At 43.0% G+C, this 20196-nt stretch overlaps 1 protein-coding gene across 1 annotated transcript in view; it reads right to left on the reverse strand.

Annotated features, from left to right (window-relative positions):
- Positions 1 to 20196, reverse strand: part of LOC119975672 (deleted in malignant brain tumors 1 protein-like) — a 238242-nt gene that overhangs the window by 216340 nt on the left and 1706 nt on the right. Inside the window, 6 exon segments of the mRNA XM_038815454.1 lie at positions 10484 to 10789; positions 13136 to 13210; positions 13768 to 14082; positions 14462 to 14776; positions 16486 to 16797; positions 19749 to 20063. Of these exon segments, the coding sequence (XP_038671382.1) occupies positions 10484 to 10789; positions 13136 to 13210; positions 13768 to 14082; positions 14462 to 14776; positions 16486 to 16797; positions 19749 to 20063 (1638 nt within the window).

Below are 20196 nucleotides of genomic sequence, written 5' to 3' on the forward strand. Positions count from 1 at the left end.
GTCAACTGGGACCTTGGATTCATGTGACATTACATTCATCGCCCACCATCTGGCCTGGGCTTGCGAAATCCTACCAACTGTTCTGGCTTGAGACAATTCACACCTCTTTAACCTGTGATTACCCCTCTGTCGCGACCTGTAAAGACTTGATTACCTGCAAAGACTCGCATTCAAAGTATCGTCTTGTATTTTTGACTTTGTCTATTTATATGTTTCTGGAACCTACCTCTTCATTCACCTGAGGAAGGAGCAATGCTCCGAAAGCTAGTGATTTAAAAAAACTGTTTGCCTTTAACCTGGTGTTGTAAGATTTCTTACTGTTCTTCTGAACAGTGCGTACATGAACTCAAACTGGCATTATCCATTAACTGCACTGAGAGTATAGAAATGCTTTCATCGAGGCCGAACAAGGGCTGCGAAAGTATGGAAAAATAAAATAAAATAGTTTTGCTGGTATCATGAATAAAGAGACTTATATCCAAGTTTAATGAGGAGTAGGCAAACTAAAGCTTTCTGATAGGGACAAATGCTGACAGATGTGCGTTGACAAATTAACTGAATGAGCAGATCTGTGGTAAATGGAGTTCAATCTTTTTATTCATTCACGAAATACGAGCATTGCTGGTTAGGCCGAAAGCTTTTGACCACCCCTAAATGCCAATGGACCGAAAATATTTACAATCTGTGTTAATGACTTAAACGAAATGACAAGCTCATTCATCAGAGTTAGCTGATGACACCAAGCTAGGTAAACTGCCAAGCTATGGCTTAAAAGAGAGATCGGCAGGTTAACTGAGTGGGCAACAGAATTGAAGAAGTATAACATCTGGAAATGAAAAGATCTTCGCTTTGGGCGCAAGAATTAAAATAATTAATGTATTTCAAAATGTGGAAAACCTGAAAATGTTGCTGCTTAAAGCTGCTCTGTTGCAATCATACAAGGAATGAAGAAAAATAGAATACAGGTTCAGCAAAAGAAAAGCAAACGGCACGTTGATCTTTATCGCAAAGTGATTGGAACACAAAAATAAAGAAGTATCGCTACATTCTCACGGCTTTGCTGAGATCGCCTGTCGAGTATTCAGAGTAATTTTGTTCGCTGTATACAAGAACATGGGTGCATTGGATGGGGGAAATCTAAGGTTCAGTCAATTGGTCCATAGAATACTTTGTTGTCCTATGATGGGAGTCGAGAAAATTGGACCTCTTTTGGCTGGAGCTTAGCATATTGAGGTGATTACATTGAAACGTTTCCAATTCTGAAGGAATTTGATAGCGTGAATGTTGATAGAATGTGTCGGCAAGGAGTCCAAAACATGGGTCACGGTCTCAGAGGAAATGGCCGATTATTTAGGGTTAAGATGAGTAGAAAGTACTTCACTGGAAAGGTTATGTTTCTTTGATATTCTCTACAGCAGAGGTATATGAATGTCCTATCGTTGGATTGGATTGGATTGGATTTGTTTATTGTTGAATGCATTTACAGCTGGGATCAACATTATTTTTGTCTCTCCAGGAATTGAAGGAGAGGGAAAGCACATGTAAAAATTGGGTTGAAACGCAGACAACCCATGATCGTACTTAATAGTGAGGCAGGCTGAATAGATTGTGTGGATTACTCCTGCTTCTAGTATTATCTGCTTGCGACACTTGTACGGTGGGTGAGCTTTTTAAAAAATTACTGCACTCTACCTGATGTTACGAAAGGAGTTCAGATAATTTAAACTGGTGTCCGTGAAGAAACAACGATGTTGTTTGGCTAGGGGGGCAATTGGCAGGTGCTGCTGGTCCTATTTTGATATCCAGATGTATATTAATTGTTAGGGTCAGTTAAAGAAAATGCATTTTATTCTGTAAACTGTGTTTAAATTAAATGGTTCTGTTTGATTTTCGGCTCGTTGAAATTCTTTACAGAAATAGAGATGTTGGGTCTGTCCCACAGAAAGGACAGAGCCAGCAAAGGTGACAGAATAATCGTATAGAATCCGGAAAGCAGTTGCCCTGTGAGACCTCAACATCTACTCTTTACGGAATGAAGTTTCTTAGAAATAAGGTGAAACATGGAAAATCAATATTCTGCTGATTACCACGTACTGTCTGTCCTAAGCTGATGGATCAGTTCTCTTCCGTTTTGAATACCACGGGGAGGAAGCACTGAGGGTGTTGATAGCGCAGTGTTCACTCTGTGTGGGAAACCTCCAGATACATCGGAAAGAGTGGCTTATATGCACCACCACAGACCGTGTAGACAGCGCACTAAATGATATAGCTGGTAGTCAGCATCTGTGTAAGGTGGTGAGTGAACCAGAAAGAGGTAAAACATGTTTGCCCTCAACCTCATCAATGTGCTTGCCACAGGTGCATCTGCCAATGTCACTCTCGGTAGGACTGAGCATGGTCCTTTGGAGAAGAAGCCATGTCTTTGCATTTGCAGAAAACCTCCATCGTGTTGTGTGGCACGACCATAGTGTTAAATGCGATAGACTTCAAACTTATTTAGAAAATCAAGACTGGGAAACCATACGGCACATTAGACCAACAGCAGGAAAATTGTACTCAAGCACAATCTGCAGGCTTCTGGCCCCGCATGTCCCACAATTTCCCATTACTATCAAGCTAGTGGTTCAAACCTGGTTCAACGACGACTGCAGACGTGCATGCAAGGAACAACACCAGGTATAACTAAAAACGACACACGAACCTGATGGAGATGCAAAGTGGAACAGCTTGCATACTAAACAGAATAGCAGTAAATAATAGACAGATCTAAGTTCCGCAACCCTGCCACATCCAGCATGATTGGTGACATTAAGTAAACAACTCATCGGAGAAGCAGGCTGCATTGTCTCCGTCTTCAAAGAAGAAGGAGTTCAGCATATCAGTGCAACAGATAAGTCAACAATCTTCAGTCAGAAGAACTGACCGGGCGATCAATGCCGGCCTCCTCAAGTGCTTCCCAAATCATAGGTGTAAATCTTCAGCCAAATCGAATCATTCCAAGTAATTTCAAGAAACGGTTGACGGCACTGGGCACTGCAAAGTATATGGTCCCTGAAAATATTGTGGCTATTGCACGGAAGACTTGTGCTCCAATATTGGCCCTGGCTCAATGAAAACTGTTTCAGTGCAGCTACTAAATAGGCACCTACCCGGAAATGCATAACGATTTCACGGTATATCCTTTACAAACAAAGCAGGTCAAATCAAATCAAGCCAACTATTGCCTCGTTATTTTTCTTCATATCAGTAGTAACGTTATTGGAAAGAACATCAACGCGATCAACTGACACTTGCTTAGCAATAACATGCTCAATTAAACATTCTTTTGGGCCCCCTAAACTTGATGAAGCCCCCTCAACTCCTGACCTGATTACAGCTTTTGTTCAAATATGGACATTGGAACAGAACTCCAGTGATAAGTGACATAGGCCGCCTTTAACATCAAGTCAACGTATGACCGAGTGTGGTATCAAGGAGCCCTGACAAAAGTGGAGTCAATGGGAACCAGAACAAAAAACGCTCCACGGGATGTAGTAATTCTTGGCTCAAAGGAACATGGTTGTGATTGTTGAAAATAATCATGTTAGTGCAGTTCATGAATACAGGGGTTCAACGGGGAACTTTCCAACACGAATCATGGTCAATTGTTTAATCAATGACCTCCCTCCCATCATAAGGTCAAAAGTTGGATTTGATTTAATTGATCTGGATTTGATTTATTGTCACGTGTGCCGAGGTACAGTGAAAAGTATTGTGCTGTGTACAGTTCAAACACATCGTTGCGTACATGAAAAAAGACAGTACATGCATAAATACACAATGTACGTACATAGGCACAGGCAACGGGTGAGCAAATGGAGTGTAGTACTACTCAGTAGAATAGATACGTGAAGAGATCAGTTCAGTCCAAAAGAGGGCCATTAAGGAGTCTGGTAACTGCGGAAATAAATTGTTTATTTTCACCTGTGAGTCCCTGTTCTCAGCCTTTTGTATGCCCTGCTCGATGGAAGAAGTTGGAAGAGAAAATAAGCCTCTTGTGAGGGGTCTTTGATTTTCCTGCCCGCTTTCCCAAGTCAGTGGAGGTGTAGATAGAATAAATGGATTGGAGGTGGGTTTGCGCAATGGACTGGCCATGTTCATGACTCTCCGTAGTTTCTCACAATATTAAGCTGAGCAGTTGCTTACCAGGCTGTGATGCAGCCAGTGGGAACTTTCGCAATGTTCAGCACCATTAATGACTCCTCAGTCACTGAAGAAGCCCAAGTCCAAATGCAATAAGACCTGGACAATAGAGTCATAATTCATAGATGTTTTCAGCTTGGAAAGAGGTCATTCGGCCCAACATGTCCATGCGCCCAGTTTCTATCAATAAGCTAGCCCTACTTGCCCGCATTTGGCCCATATCCCTCTATACCCACCCTGCCCATGGAACGACCTAACTGTTTTTCCAAAGGAAAACATTGTACCCGCCTTTACCACTGCCTCTGGCAGCTCGTCCCATGTGCTCACCATCCTCTGTGTAAAAAACGTTCCCCTCTGGTCTCTTTTTTATCTCTGCCCTATCACCTTAAACATATGCTCTCCATTCCAGATTCCTCTATATTTGGGAAAAGATGTTGATTATCTACCTTATCTATCCTCCTCATTATTTTACAGACCTCAAAAGATCACCCCTATGTCTCCTACGCTCCAGGGAAAAACATCCCAGCCTATCCTCTCTCTCCTTATAACTAAGACCATCAAGTTCTCGTAGCATCCTCGAAAATCTCTTCTGCACTCTTTCTAGTTTAACAATATCCTTCCTATAATAGGGTGACCAGAACTGAGCACAGTATTCCATGTGTGATCTTCCCAATGTCTTGTAAAATTTCTACAAGACGTCCCAACTCCTGTATTCAATATCCTGGCCAATAGAATCTCAAATGCTGAATGCCTTCGTCACCACCCTGTCCACCTGCGACTCCACATTCAGTAACAATGAACCTGCACCTAGATCTCTTTGTTCGGTAACTCTTCCCAACTCCCTACCATTAACTGAGTGGACCCTGTCGTGAATGGATCTATCAAAATGCATCACCTCACATTTATCCAAATTAAACTCCATCCGCCATTCATCGGCCCACTGGCCCAATTGGTCAAGATCCTGTTGCAATTTTATATAATCTTCTTCACTATCTACTATGCCACCAATCTGGGTGTCATCTTCAAACTTACGAACCATGCCTCCTACATTCTCATCCAAATCCTTAATATATATAACAACTAACAGTGGACCCAACACCGATCCCTGAGGCACACCGCTGGTCACAGGCCTCCAGTGTGAAAAACAACGATCCACAACCATCCATTGGCTTCGGACGCCAAACCAATTATGTGTGCAATTGGCTACCTCACCCTGGATTCCGTGAGCTATAATCTTTTGCAAAAACCTACCATGCGGTACCTTGTCAAAGGCCTTGCTAAAGTCCATGTAGACAACGTCGACCGCACTGGCTACCCTTTAAAAAAAACTCAATCAATTTCGTGAGACATGACTTTCCCCTGACAAAGCCAAGCTGAATTTCCCTAAATAGCCCTTGCCTGTCTGAATGCCTGTCGATCATGTCCCTCAGATATCTTCTAACAATTTATCCACTACAGAAGTAAGGCTAACCGGTCTGTAGTTCCCAGGCTTATTCCTACAGCCATTCGTAAACAAGGGCATGGCATTTGCTAACCTCCAATCTTTAGGCACCTGTCCTGTCACGATCGATGATTCAAATATCTCAGCTAGGGGGGCGGCAATTTCTTCCCTAGCCTCCCACAACGTCCTGACATATATTTCATCAGGTCCGGGGACTTTTCTATCTTGTTGCGCTTTTATACCTCCAGCACCCCCTTCTCTGGAATATGTACACTCTTCAAGATATCACCTTTTATTTCCCCAATTTCCCAAACATTCGTACCTTTCCCAACAGTAAATACTGACGAGAAATATTCATTTCGGACCGTTCCCATCCCTTGTGGATATGCACATAGATTACCTTGTTTATCCTCAAGAGGCCCAACCCTCTTGATAGTCACCCGTTTACTTTTTATGTATCTGTAAAAGCTCTTTGGATTTTCCTTTACCTTATCTGTTAAGACAATCTCATGTCACCTTTTTCCTCTCCTGATTTCTCTCTTAACTCTACTCCGGCAAGCACTTTACTCTTCAAGCGACCCACTTGATCCCAGCTGCCTACGCATCTCATATGCCTCCTTCTTCCTTTTGGCCATGGCTTCAATATCACGAGTCATTCAGGGTTCCCTCTTTCTACTGTCCTTACCCTTCACTCTAGGAGGAATGTGCTCACCCTGAACCCTAGTTAACATCTTTTTTAAAGACTCCCACTTACCAACTGTTCCCTTGCCTGCAAATAGGCACCCCCAATCAACTTTTGAAACTTCCCGCCTTTTCCATCGAAATTGACCTTGACGCAATTTAGAGATTTTGCTTCTGGGCCAGAACTATCATTCTCCATAGCTATCTTAAAACTAATGGAATTATGGTAACTGGTCCCAAAGTATTCCCTCACTAACACGTCCGTCACCTGCCCTTCTTAATTTCCCAACGGGAGGTCAAATTCCCCCCCCCCCCTCTCTAGTCGGGCCATCACATATTTAATGAGGATTTCTTCCTGAATACACTCGACAGATTCTCTCCATCCAAAGCCAAGTGCTATGGTTGTCCCAGTTAACGTTGGGAAAGTTACAATCCCAACCATTACCACCCTACTTTCCTGACAGCTATCTGTAATCTCTTTACATATTTGCCCCTCAATATCCGGCTGACTATTTGGGGGCCTATAGAACAGACCTATCAAAATTATCTCACACTTCTTATTTTTCAGTTCTACCCATATAGGCTCAGTGGGCGAACCCTTAGATTTATCCTCTCTCTGTACTGCCGTGCTATAGTCTCGAATCAAAAACACAACTCATCCTCCTCTCTTACCTCATGTTCTATCATTCCTAAAATATTTGTGCCCCGGAACATTGAGCTGCCAGTCCTGCCCCTCCTTTAGCCATGTTTCAGTAATAGCTATAATATCCCAGTCTCATGTACCTATCCATGCCCTGAGTTTCTCTCCCTTGCCCGTTAGGCCTCTTGCATTGAAAGAAATGCAATTCAATCTGTTTCTCTGCCTTCCACTTTTCTTCTTACTAACTTTTATTGTTATCCTCTCTTTACTACTACCCTCCGACTTCCTGCATTGGACCCCACCCCCCTGCAACATTAATTTAAATAATATTCAGATTTGGGCTGAAAACTGACAATTAAGCTGTGCACCATGACATAACGATCTCCAACCAGAAATAATCTAACCTTCGCCGCTTCAGATTCAGATGACTACTGTTTAACATTCGCCAACCCCCCCCCCCCCCCCGCCAGCTCACCTCTTACCCACCCCTCCCCCGCTCCTCGCCACTCTCCACGGACATTATTTATAGCCTGGGGGCTATATTTGACCAGAAACTGAACTGGAACAGCCACATAACGAGTCTGGCAACAGGAGAGGGTGAGAGGCGAGGAATCCTATGGCGAGTAACTCACCATCTAACATACATAAGTATGTCCACCATCCACAAGATACGCATCAGCAGTGTGATCGAATATTCACCATTTGCCTCCGTGAGTGCAGCTCCAACATAACACAACAGGCGTGACTATCCAGGACAATTCAGCCCGCTTCAATGGATCCTGCGCTGCAAATAGTCACTCCTTCAACCACCGCCAAACAGTGGCAGCACTGTGTGCCATGTAAGAGTTGCAAGGATTCCTGAGCATCATCTTCCATACTCAGCACCGCTACAACCTCGATGGGAAGGGGCAACACTTTCATGGGAACACCAGCGCTTGGAAGTTCTCCTGCAAGTCACTGAGCGTCAGACCTTGAAATGCGTCACTCTTCCTTCACTGTCGCTGGGCCAAGACCCTGGAACGCCCTCCCTAACAGAGATTAGCAACTGCTAAGTTTCAAGAAGGCAGTTCAACATCACCTTGACGAGGACAATTAGGAATTTAAAAAAAATCTATTCTACATCTTTCTGCAATCTGGACATCGGTGTCTGGGCCAGCATTTATTCTCAATCCGTAACCATAGTGGCTTGCTAGGCCATGAAAAACAGCAGTTGAGAGTTAGTGACTGGAGTCACATGTAGGCCCGAACAGGAAAGGGTGGCAGACTTCCTTCCCTGAAGTATTATATGGTGAATACGACCCCGGGCCTACTTAGCATTACAAAAACAGGAAATGCTGGCCAATCTAAGGAAACTTGACACAATTTGAGGAGAGAAAACGGAGCTGAAATGAATGTTGGCCTCGCCGGCGAGGACTACCTCCCGTAAGTTAATTTTAAAAACTCTTCCATGTTTCTGCCCAGCTCTTGCAACCACGCTACTAATATGCCTGGACCGCATTAGTTTCCTGACACTGGTCAACACCAAATTCCTGTGAATTTCGGGCCAGTCCGAGGACAGGTGCGAGATGTTGAAGATTAACAGGTTGCACCTCAACTGATCTGCGGCAAATGCCATTGCAGGAGGTTAACTACGACAATGGGGGAAAGGCTTCCATTATTATAGCAGTAAGATAAGGACCAGAATGAAGCACCAGCGAGGAGAAGCAAACTCTACAGGGATCACTGGGACAGACAAACAACATTAAGTCAAATAATGATTCCGAAATTATAGGGTACAGTCAGCCGGCAGATGGGACGAATTGCAAGTTGCATTTTAGCACATCTGCATAATTGCACGAAGCTCATCATTAAATAATACTGCCAGTTATTCAAGAAACATAGTGGAGGTAAGAGGAGAGGACAAGTTGGCGTATTGATCAAGGAAATTATTAATCAGATGGAGAAGCATTTTAGAATAGATAGGTTAGTGATGGCCGACAGAGACACGATGACCCGAATGACCTCTTGTCTGTGCTGTAAGACTCGATAACACAAGTGCATTTTTTAATGTTACACGTCGAAGTTCAGGAATCATTAAAAGTAGTGGTCAGGTGAAAAACGTAATAATCGATGGAACAGACTCACAGAACTGTACGATGCATTTGTCTTCTCATGATTGTAGCTGGGAAGTTACGGTGTGGAGTGCACAGTGAGGGTGTGTATTTTAGCATTCACGTCAAGAGGGCTAGAATACAAGACAAGGGATGTGCTTCTGAGACTGTATAATGCTCTGGTCAGACACAATTTGGAGTATAGTGAGCAGTTTTGGGCCCCGTATCTAAGGCTGGATGTGTTGGCCTTGGAAAGGGTCCAGAGGATGTTTAGAAGAATGATCCGGGGAACGAAGAATTTGTTATATGAGGGACGTTTGCGGATTCAGGGTCTGTACTCGTTTGAGTTTAGAAGGATGAGGGGGGATCTTATTGAAACTTACAAAATACTGCGAGGCCTGGATAGAGTGGACATGGAGAGGATGTTTCCACTTGTCGGAAAAAGTAGAACCAGAGGACACCATCTCAGACTAAAGGGACGATCCTTTAAAACAGAGGTGAGGAGAAATGTCTTCAGCCAGAGGGTGGTGAATCTGTGGAACTCTTTGCCGCAGAAGGCTGTGGAGGCCAATTCACTGAGTATTTTAAGACAGCGATAGATAGGTTCATGATTAAAAAGGGGATCAGGGGTTTTGGGGAGAAGGCAGGAGAATGGGGATGAGAAAATATCAGCCATAATTGAATGGTGGAGCCGACTCGATAGGCCGAGTGGCCTAATTGTGCTGCTATGTCTTATGGTCTCCTGTGGTGTAGTTCACCAAATGTACACCTTTTACAGGTGTTGTAAATCTGGATTGTCTTCATCTTGTAACATTCTCGAATAAGAAGAATCCTTTCAGAAGGTTATACCTTTCAATTTTAAAATGTCTTACAGTTGATTAGCTTGCAAACAAAACAACCAATCACATTTTATTTGTGTCAAAGGATCTGGATATTGACAAGAAACATGGTGAATTATCTAATTGGATCTCGGAACTCGGATCAAAATTTTAAACACGCTCTCGTTGCCAGAGAAGTTTCTTTCTACCTGCGGATAATAATCAGGACCGCTTATTTCATTTTTCATTGTTTTCATAAAGTAAAAGTTACAACCCTATTTACGTGACAATTCATAGCGAACATTTGACAAGGGATTACACTTCGAGATGTTAGGTTACATGGCCAAAATCGTGGTCAGAGAGAAATATATTAACGAGGCAATTTAAAGGAATTTACGAGAAGGGAGAGGTGTACAGCGGTGAAGAGGAGTGAGTATTGAATTTCCGAGCGGCTGAACGCACGGTGGAAATGATATAAAGATTAGAATCATTGTTGCACAGAGGGGCAGAACTGGACAATTATCAGGGCCAGTTGGGCAACATAAGGACACAGACACGAATCGTGGCCATGGAGCAATTTGAAAGCAATCATTAGAGTTCCAAAATAAACGTTGAATTAAAAATCGCTTACCGGAACATATCACATTAACGTCTTCTTTATGTGTACAGTCACGGTCACCCATTGATGAAAACTGGCAGTCCCACAGGAATAGTTCACTCCCCTTGCATTTAACCTTGTCCATCCAGATTTCGCCATTTCCTTTATCGAATAGCAGCTCTCCCGGAATCCACAATGGCTCCCCACAGTTTAATTGTCTACAGACGACAGCAGCATCGTTCCTATCCCAGGAATCATCGCAAACCGTTCCCCAGGCACCACTGAAAAAGATTTCAACTCTTCCCGAACAATTATTGAATCCTGCAGCCAGCCGAATATCTGCAACAAGAGATAGCATAGGAAAAACCGACACTTCAACTTGCAGTTGGAAGTAATTACTTCATTCTGTCTGCCCTATTCTGAATAACAGCCAACTGTTAATCTTGGACGACATCATGTTAAATAAAAGCAAATTACTGCGGATGCTGAAATCTGAAACGGAAGAGAAAATGCTGGAAACTCTCAGCATGTCTGGCAGCATTTGTCGGGAGAGAAACGAGCTAACGTTTCGAGTCCGATGACTCTTTGTCAAAGTTCATGATAAATATCCTGATATTCTTCAGCCAGATGATGGTAAATTTATGGAATTGTTTGCCGCAGAAGGCTGTGGAGGCCAATTCACTGAGTGTCTTTAAGACAGAGATAGATAGGTTCTTGATTAATAAGGAAATCAGGGGTTATGGGGAGGAGGCAGGAGAATGGGGATGAGAAAAATATAAGGCATGATTGAATGGCGGAGCAGTCTCGATGGGCTGAGTGGCTTAATTCTGCCCCTATGTCTTACGGGCTTATGGTCTTATTCTCACTGACGAGGGATACATTGATAGGATATATATAACTCAGCTCAATGGTCTGCACGTATCGAGGGGAACTTTTCATTCCAGTAATTACACTCATTTAACAAGAGACAAGGGACTATGCGAATGGAAACTGATTGATTATAATTTGCCTGCTGAAAACTTGACATTGATTGCAGAGCGGTTGGTGTGCTCCAAGTGTTCTGGCACATTTCAGAATAGTAACTTTAATGTTTGCGGCTAGAAGGCATTTTTATTTCCATTCTTCAGATTTGGGAGGCGCTGCGTTGGCCAGAATATTTTTCCGATCGCTTGACAAGATGCCCTTAAAAAGCTGTTGGGGAGATGCCTTCAGGAAGGACTGCTAAGGGCAGCATGGTGGTGCAGGTCACAGCTCTGCTGCCTCGTGGTGCCGTGGTCCTAGGTTCGATCCCGGATCTGTGTCATTGTCCGTGTGGAGTTTGCTCATTCTCCCGGTGTTTGTGTGGGTTTCGCCCCCACAACCCAAAGATGTGCATGGTAGGTGGTGTGGCCATGCTAAATTTCCCCTTAATTGGAAAAAATGAATTGGGTACTCTAAATTTATAAAGAAAATGGAAGGAAAGCAGACCACCTTGTGGAGGTACACTCACAGTGCTATTTAGGAGGGATTTCCAGAACTTTGACTGAGCAACAGTTAAGGAACAACGATAGATGCATAACTCAGTATTAGTAGATGGCACACTGCCTCGGTGGTGAAGAGGGTAAATGTTAATGTTTGGATATCAATCAAGCGAGCCACTTTGTCCTAGATGGGTCTATATTCTTGCGTGCTGTTGGAACTGCAGTCGTTCAGGCAAGTGGAGAGTATTCCATCACATTCCAGACTTGCGACTTGGAGCTGATTGGCAAGTTTTGGGCAGTAAGGACAAGCACCAGCGTTGGTGCAGACTTTGTGACAAGTGACTCTGTGCTGGCTGTGTCTGATTTATAAACCTCCCTTCCCAATTATTGTATGCAGGATGATATTCCTTCAAACATGTCCCTTGAAAAGTGAAGAGAGCTATTAGTAAGGCATACAGTTTTCCATACGGTATTTATATGTGGCATCAGGTAAAAGGGAAAGCAGATTATACTGAACCAGTACAAGACATTAACTAGGTCTCAGCTGGAGTATTCTACATAGGTCGGGGCACCACACTTTAGGAAGAAGGTGAGCACGTCAGGTAGAGTGCAATCATCATTGGATCATAGAACGCACAGTGCAGAAGGTGTCCATTTGGCCCATTATGTCTGCACCGGAGCTTGGAAAGAGCACCCTACGTATGCCCTATCCTAGTAACCCCACACAACCTTTTTGGACATTAAGGGTAATTTAGAATGGGAGGAAACTGGAGCACCTGGAGGAAATTATTAATAATAATAATTAATAATAATAACATGCAGGTGTACAGGAATAATATACGTGATTGGCACTAATTCAAAATGCTAATTTAGAGAGACAGTGCAAATGCGTTCGGTCAAATGGTCTGCTACTGCATCATAACAATTCTCTAATTTTATGATTAGCAACAGCGAATTACGAGTGTTCCATAATATTTCATTATCACTAATCTCAAAATTACAATCCTGGCAATGATGAAATCTGCTGCCAGAAAGACAATTCAGTTTCACATTATCCTTAATGCTGCAGTGCGCTCGACACAATATGTACAATCATTGGTACTAATAGTAGGTGAAGTGTGTTGGTGGACAAGCTGTAAGTGTCATTTTAGGAGTTAAATTTGAAAAGTTCTTTACACGAAGGAAAAAATCGGTTTAATATCCTCCCGCATGTATCAATAATTACCGAAATGTTCTGAAACTGCTGCCATATTACTTTTCTTCGCACCTCCATCATAGTGTATTTTAATTGGATTCATTTCTGAAAGAAAATACATCGATCAAGTCAACAACAACTTTTATTGATGAAGTGCCTTCAATGTCATAAGGTGCTTCACGAAAGCTTTGTAAAACAAATTAAGACATGTAAAGAGAGGTTAGGCACAATTACCAAAATGGTTGTCAAAGTGACCGATGTAGAGAAGGGGAAAGGCACAGCGTGCGAATTAGAGATCTCAGGGCCGAGAGAACTGAAGGCACGTCGACTAACGATGGAGTAATTCTGTTTGGACAGCGCAGAGAGGCCTGAAATAAATGAACCGAGATATACTGGCGAATGGGAGGTTTGGAGGAGTTTACATGGACAGAAAGAGGAAGGCCCATGGGAGAATTTTTTTTTAAAATGTGAATTTCAAATTTAAGGTGTTGTTTGACCATGAGTATTTGGACATCAGTGGCTACCCTACCGTGGGGCATGGAATGTGGTGTGCGTTAAGAATTGAGCTGCAGCTTTGGATGCCCTCAAGATTATAGATGAGAGAAACATTGAAGCAACAGCGAAACATTCCCAGATAAATAGATTCAATTTGCACCTGGTACCTGAACAAATGATTCCAATATCCTCCTGGTGTTTACAATTATGTTGACCCCAAGGTGAAGATGGACATTGCCACAGCAGTGACTCTTGCAAACGGCAGTCCACATCATCGAGCCAGATCGGTCCAGTACCCATTCCAAATGTAACATCGCGATCCACAGATCGGGCTGATCCACAACTGAGCTGCATGCAAACCACTTTTGCATTCTCTATTCCAAAGGAATCGCCACAAACAGTCCCCCAAGTCGCATTATAGAAAACCTCAACTCTGCCCTGGCAGGGATTTGGTCCGTTCTGCAGTCTTATAGCTCTGTGTTCTGTGGAACAAAGGTTGAAGTTGAATCGTTGGTATGGTTCAATCGCATCGCACAAATTGTAGCAACACAAGGTCAGGCGTTCTGTTCAATAATGACGTTAAGTTAATGAGATTGTTTATCAGTGAACCTCAAAAAGGCCAATTATTTCAAAAGAATTAACTTCGAATATACTCGACTGTCTCTTGCAGACTCATTCTGCATTACGCTGTTGTGCATGTAGATAATGGGATCTTTCTGTTGGTTATCGAAAGTAATACGTTGCTAAGTGCCGAATTTAAGGAGAAACACTGCTGCGAATCAGTTACACCCACCTCAAGCTTTAAAAAAAAATATTTTAAATAAAAGTCAAAAAGTGTGAATATTTTAAACTACATCTCACCCGAGCAGATAACTCCAGCATCTTCTTTATGATTGCAGTCGCTCTCACCCCACGGTCCTGCCGGACATTCCCACAAAACAGTTTCGTTAGCTGTACAGTTCATGCTGTCCAGCCAGATAGGTCCCTCTCCTGGACCAAACCACCCGGAGACAGTTGCGTTTAGAGCCTCTCCACACTTCAGCTGATTACAAACAACATGGGCGTCTGCCAAATCCCAGGAGTCATCGCACACGGATCCCCAGTCTCCATTGTAGTAAAGTTCCACCCTTCCAGCACACCGACTGCCACCATCCACCAACCTTACCTGAATGTGATCTAAGGAATAAGAATAATTATATTCAGGAGCAAATGGTCGAGGATAGTGTTCCTCTAATCGTTTCATTCCTAATTTGTGTACTGCTACTCACTGCTTAGCAATTAGATTATTACGATTCCATCAAAGCATGGTGCCATTCTTACATGACCACTTCCTACACACGTTAATGATATAAACTACAAAAAATTATTAATTGCAACCTTTTGAAATCAATGTGCTGTAGAGTATGAAATCAAAATGTAAAAATCGAACCTAAAACTAACAGCGTATAATTATTAAATACAGAGTTCTGATATTAGCATAGAATTATCATAGAATTTACAGTGCAGAAGGAGGCCATTTGGCCCATCGAGTCTGCACCGGCTCTTTGAAAGAGCACCCTACCCAAGCCCACACCTCCACCCTATCCCCATAACCCAGTAACCCCACCCAAGACTAAAGGCAATTTTGGATATTAGGGCAAGTATGGACACTAAGGGCAGTTTATCATGACGAATTCACCTAACCTGCACATCTTTGGACTGTGGGAGGAAACCGGAGCACCCGGAGGAAACCCACGCACACATGGGGAGAACGTGCAGACTCCGCACAGACATTGAACTAAGCAGGGGATCGAACTTGGGAGCCTGGAGCTGTGAAGCAATTGTGCTAATCACTATTCTACCGTGCGGCCCACTATGGAAATGCCATAGTGATACAGAGTATTTAATAGACATGTAACAACTGAACCTCACATTGAATACGGGTTATGACTAGATAGGGTGGATGCAGGGCAGATGTTCCCGATGGTGGGTGTGTCCAGAACCAGGAGTCACAGTCTAAGGATTCAGGGTAGACCATTTAAGGCAGAGATGAGGATACATTTCTTCACCCAAAAAGTGGTGAATCTGGGGAATTCATGACCACAGGAAGCAGTTGAGGCTAAGATATTGACTACATTCAAGAGGCGGCTATATATGGAACTTCAGTTGAATGGGATTCAAGGGTTATAGGGAAAAAGCAGTAATAGGTTATTGAGTTGGACGATCAGCCATGATTGTGATAAATGGTGGAGCAGGCCCGAAGGACCGAGTGGCCTCCTTCTGCTCCTATTTTCTATGTTCCTATTTTTGTGTGAAATATCTTCTTTCCGATTGTTGCTAATCTTTGGGTTTTTTTCGCCAGAGAACACTGGAGGCTGAGTCAATGAATATGCTCAGGATAAGTTAGACAGATGTTGGATTCGCAAGTGAGCAAATTGTCTGGGTGACATGAAAGGAAATGGAGTTAACGCCACAATCAGATCAGTCATGGTCTTATTAAGTGACAGAGCACAATCGAGGAGCCAGATGGCTTGCTCCTCCTCCATGGTCTATTGATCCTATGTTCTCAAAGATTTGGTCGTTGGGCATAACTAGAAGAGTCTCGTAGCAGGCACAATTCAAAAGCAGTTTACTATATAAATGGAGGGAGACTGCAGGAGATTCTCCTTGCAAGAAACAGTACTGTTCGTCTCAACTAGACCATGTGGTCACGAAATGCAAGCTCGATCCACTTGCTGAGAGAATACATTTCCAATTGCCAATTGGATTTTTTAATTACTTGTCTTATAAGGACCTGCGTCTCATTGCTGTGAGCATGCCCGTTTGCTTATTTATGAATCCATCATTAAAATGCGATGTGTTAGACTTTTTTAGTTTGCGAAGTAAACAAGTAAAGAGGTTCATACCAGAGCAAACCACACCGACGTCATCTACGACAGATAATTTTCCTGCTTGTGTGAAAGTACAATTCCACAAGGAAGGTTCACTTCCATTGCATCTGACATTGCTCATCCAGACAGGTCCGGTTCCTTTTCCAAACTTCCAGTGGTTATAAGTGCTTATTGCATAACCACAGTTCAGCTGTCTGCAAACTACATCTGCATCTTTGAAATTCCACTCAGTGTCAATCACTCTCCCCCAAACACCACCATAATAAACCTCTACTCGGCCATCACAGATGCTTTCTCCATCGACCAGTCGCATCTGCCAATTTTCAACTGTAAAAAATAAATTTGGTAATCAAAGTTCATCAAATGTGCCGCAGAGCCGTAGTGTGAACCTACGGAACTTTATTGTGCTGTAAATATTTTTCTCGACCTAATAAAAAGAGGGAATAGTGCAAATATGGAATGACATCAGCATCAACCAGCGAGCGCGAAAAGGCAAGATTAAAGTTTCACCTTTGCAGGCAGGTAAGAAGAAATAGCTGATAAATATCGTCAGGTAAGGTTTAAAACTTCAAGCCATGAAGTACTTGCCATGTTTTATCACAGCGAGGACGAGGACGCCAAAAGAAATGGCAACATGTTTTGCCTTTGTGAACTTGAGCGTCCTTATTGAACCTTACAAACACTAAAATGCAGCTGCAGCGTATCATTCTGCAGGGTGATCCACAATCTGGAGCCAGCAACGATATGGATCGGGGCTACAGAATGCCAACAGTGCAGAATGAGGCAATTCGCCCCCCGAGTCTGCACCGACCCTCTAAAATAGCACCCCACATACGCCCATGCTTTTTCCCTGTCCCCGTAACCCCGGTTAAAATTTTAAACACTAAGCGGCAAGTTAGCATGGCAAATACGGCTAACTTGCATATCTTTGCAGACACGGGGAGAATATGTAAACTCCATACTCCACAAACTCTGCTCCAAATGTCGGAATCGGAATCCCTGGCGCTATGAGACAGCATGGCTAAATGCAGTTCAGTCTGGCCGCCCGCTGGTGTGTGAGCCTGCGGGGAACTAGCAAGTGTTGGTGTTACCCTTGGGTTTCCAGCACTTGATTAATAATTCTTTAGCTAGGAACGTTCCGTCAAAGGAACATCAATGGGTTCGAAAGGGACAATGCTGGAAAATCTCAGCAAGTCTGGCAGCATCTGTAGGGAGAGAAAAGAGCTAACGTTTCAAGTCCGGTGACTCTTTGTCAAAGAGTCACCCGGATGTTCATGTTACAGTGAGAAATAACCAGCACCTCGAGCTCACCGATTGCAGTAAAATAAAATATTACTCCGGCTAGTAGCCAAGAGTATCTCAATAATGCCCAGATTTGAACATTTCGATAAGTTCTACATTAGCACTTTGATAGCGGTGAACCATTGCCTATCTGTGTAGACATGTCTTCATCTCAGTATATTACAATAATTAATATAATACAATATAGATTTCGTAAGGTTTTGAAGAGGCCTGGAAGTTAAATAATACACTGCAACAATCGTTTGGTGTTCCCCAGAACTCAGTGTTGGGACCCTTGCGTTTCCTGATTTATATAACTGACTTAGAAGTGCGTGTTCAGGGAAAAATCTCTATATTTGCAGGTTAAAAAAAGCAAGGGAGAACAGTGAATTGTGAAGATGATGCGGAGCGACTTCAGAGAGACATTGACAATTTGGCCAAATGGGCAGAACCTAGCAGATGAACTTCAATGCAGCGAAATGTGAGGTAATACATTTTGATAGAAGAAACACGGGGAGACAATATAGGCTCAAGATTGCAACTTTGATGGGAGTACAGGAACAAAGGGCCCTCGGGGATCAAGTGCATAATTCTCTGAACGTGGACACACAGGGTGTATTCGTTGTTAAAAAGGCTTATAGCATCCTTCAGTTTTTAAGTAGAAGCATAAAGTATAAAATAATGGAAATTATGCTACACCTCCACAAATCTTTGGATTGGACACATTTGAAGTATTGTGATAAGTTCTGGGCACCTTATTTAACGAAGGATGTTAAAGCCCCGGAGGAATCAGAGGAGATTTACGAGAATGATACCAGGAATGAGGAATTTTAGATCTAAGCAAAGGTTGGAGAAATTCGGCTTGTTCTCCTAGGAGTAGTGAGGAGTAAGAGCATATCTTATTGTGGTGTGCAAGATTATAAACAATTTTGACAAAAAAGGTATTGTGTTTCCGCTGGTTGGTACGTCAGTGACTAGGGGTCACTATTGCAAGATGGTCAACAAGAGAGCTCGGGGTGCGATGAGGAGAAACGTCTTTACTCAGAAAGTTGTTGGGAGTTGTAATGTGCTGCCTGCGAAAGTCGTCGAGGTGGATTCAATGGGAGGTTTCAAAAGAGAGCCGGATATATATTTTGAAGTGATGAACTTAGAGCTATGGAGATAGGGCTGGGGAATGGGACAAGCGTGGTTGTTACTTTTGGAGTCGGTGCAGACATGATGGGCCGAATGTTCTGTAAATAACCAGCAAATAACAAACAATAAGAATTCTACTGTGGTCACTGATAGAAATAGTGGCATGAAGCAGTGCAACTGAGACAAGTTTACAAAGTTAAGTGTAATTGTCCTTGTATTTGTTCTTTCCTGCGCTACTGCATGACTAGATTGACATCTACGCCCTTCAGGACTGGCAAGATCACCCAGTCACCCTGCTTGAAAGGCAAACTTGTTTTTTGGACTTAGAGAAGTAGACATATAATGTTCTCAATTAAATTGGATACAAGTAATTTGTTAATTGGCTCAATGATACAAGGGGCCAAAACTCCTCAGAGTATCAATGCAGAGACTTGAAGTCCATTATTGACCCTTTCTGACAGAAATTCGAAGCAGCAGACTAAATGGGCAGCACGGTAGCACAGTGGTTTTCACTTTTGATTCACAGCGTCAGGGACCCGGTTCGACTCCCGGCTTGGGTCACTGTCTGTGTCCCAAAGTCGTATATGTGCACACTTGGGGAATATACAGAGTACAATTCCAGCGCCTCGCAGGGTTGACTCAGATTGCTTTCAATTTCCTCTGTCGATGAGGATAATCGAAAGCTAAGTAAATAACGTGGGCATTCCAGTGACTGGAAGAGCTCACGATCCGCTCTCTTAATTACCCCAATAAATGTAAATTTAAGCAGGACAGATCGAAGTTCCTGAAGAATTCCGTCATGCAAGAACATTATATTATTATTTGGGGAATCATTGGCACGTGGCACAAAATTACACACTTACCGGAACAGATGACCCCAGCATCATTTCTGTGCGTGCAACGATGGTGCCCCCAGGATGAAACAGGGCAGTCGCTCAAATGTAACTCATTCCCGATACATTCGTTGATATCTTTCCATATTGAACCATTTCCCTCCCCGAATATTTCTCCTCCTGGCATTGATATCACAGCTCCACACCCGAGTTGATTGCAGACAACAGCTGCATCCTGTAAATCCCAGGAGGTTTTGCAGACTGTGCCCCAAGCGTCACCCAGCAGTATCTCCACTCTCCCTGAGCAGGTGTCATTACCACCAACTAACCGTGGTCCTTTTTGTCCTTTGTGCAGAAACAAAGAACATTTATTCAACAGATTCGCTTTCCACTGCAAAGTATTTTCCTTATTTAACTGATCAAATGCACAAAAACCCAATGGTTCAAAAAATAAAACTACAAAACCAATGAAAAGATT

Source organism: Scyliorhinus canicula, chromosome 13, assembly GCF_902713615.1.
Source record: "Scyliorhinus canicula chromosome 13, sScyCan1.1, whole genome shotgun sequence".
NCBI lineage: Eukaryota > Metazoa > Chordata > Chondrichthyes > Carcharhiniformes > Scyliorhinidae > Scyliorhinus > Scyliorhinus canicula.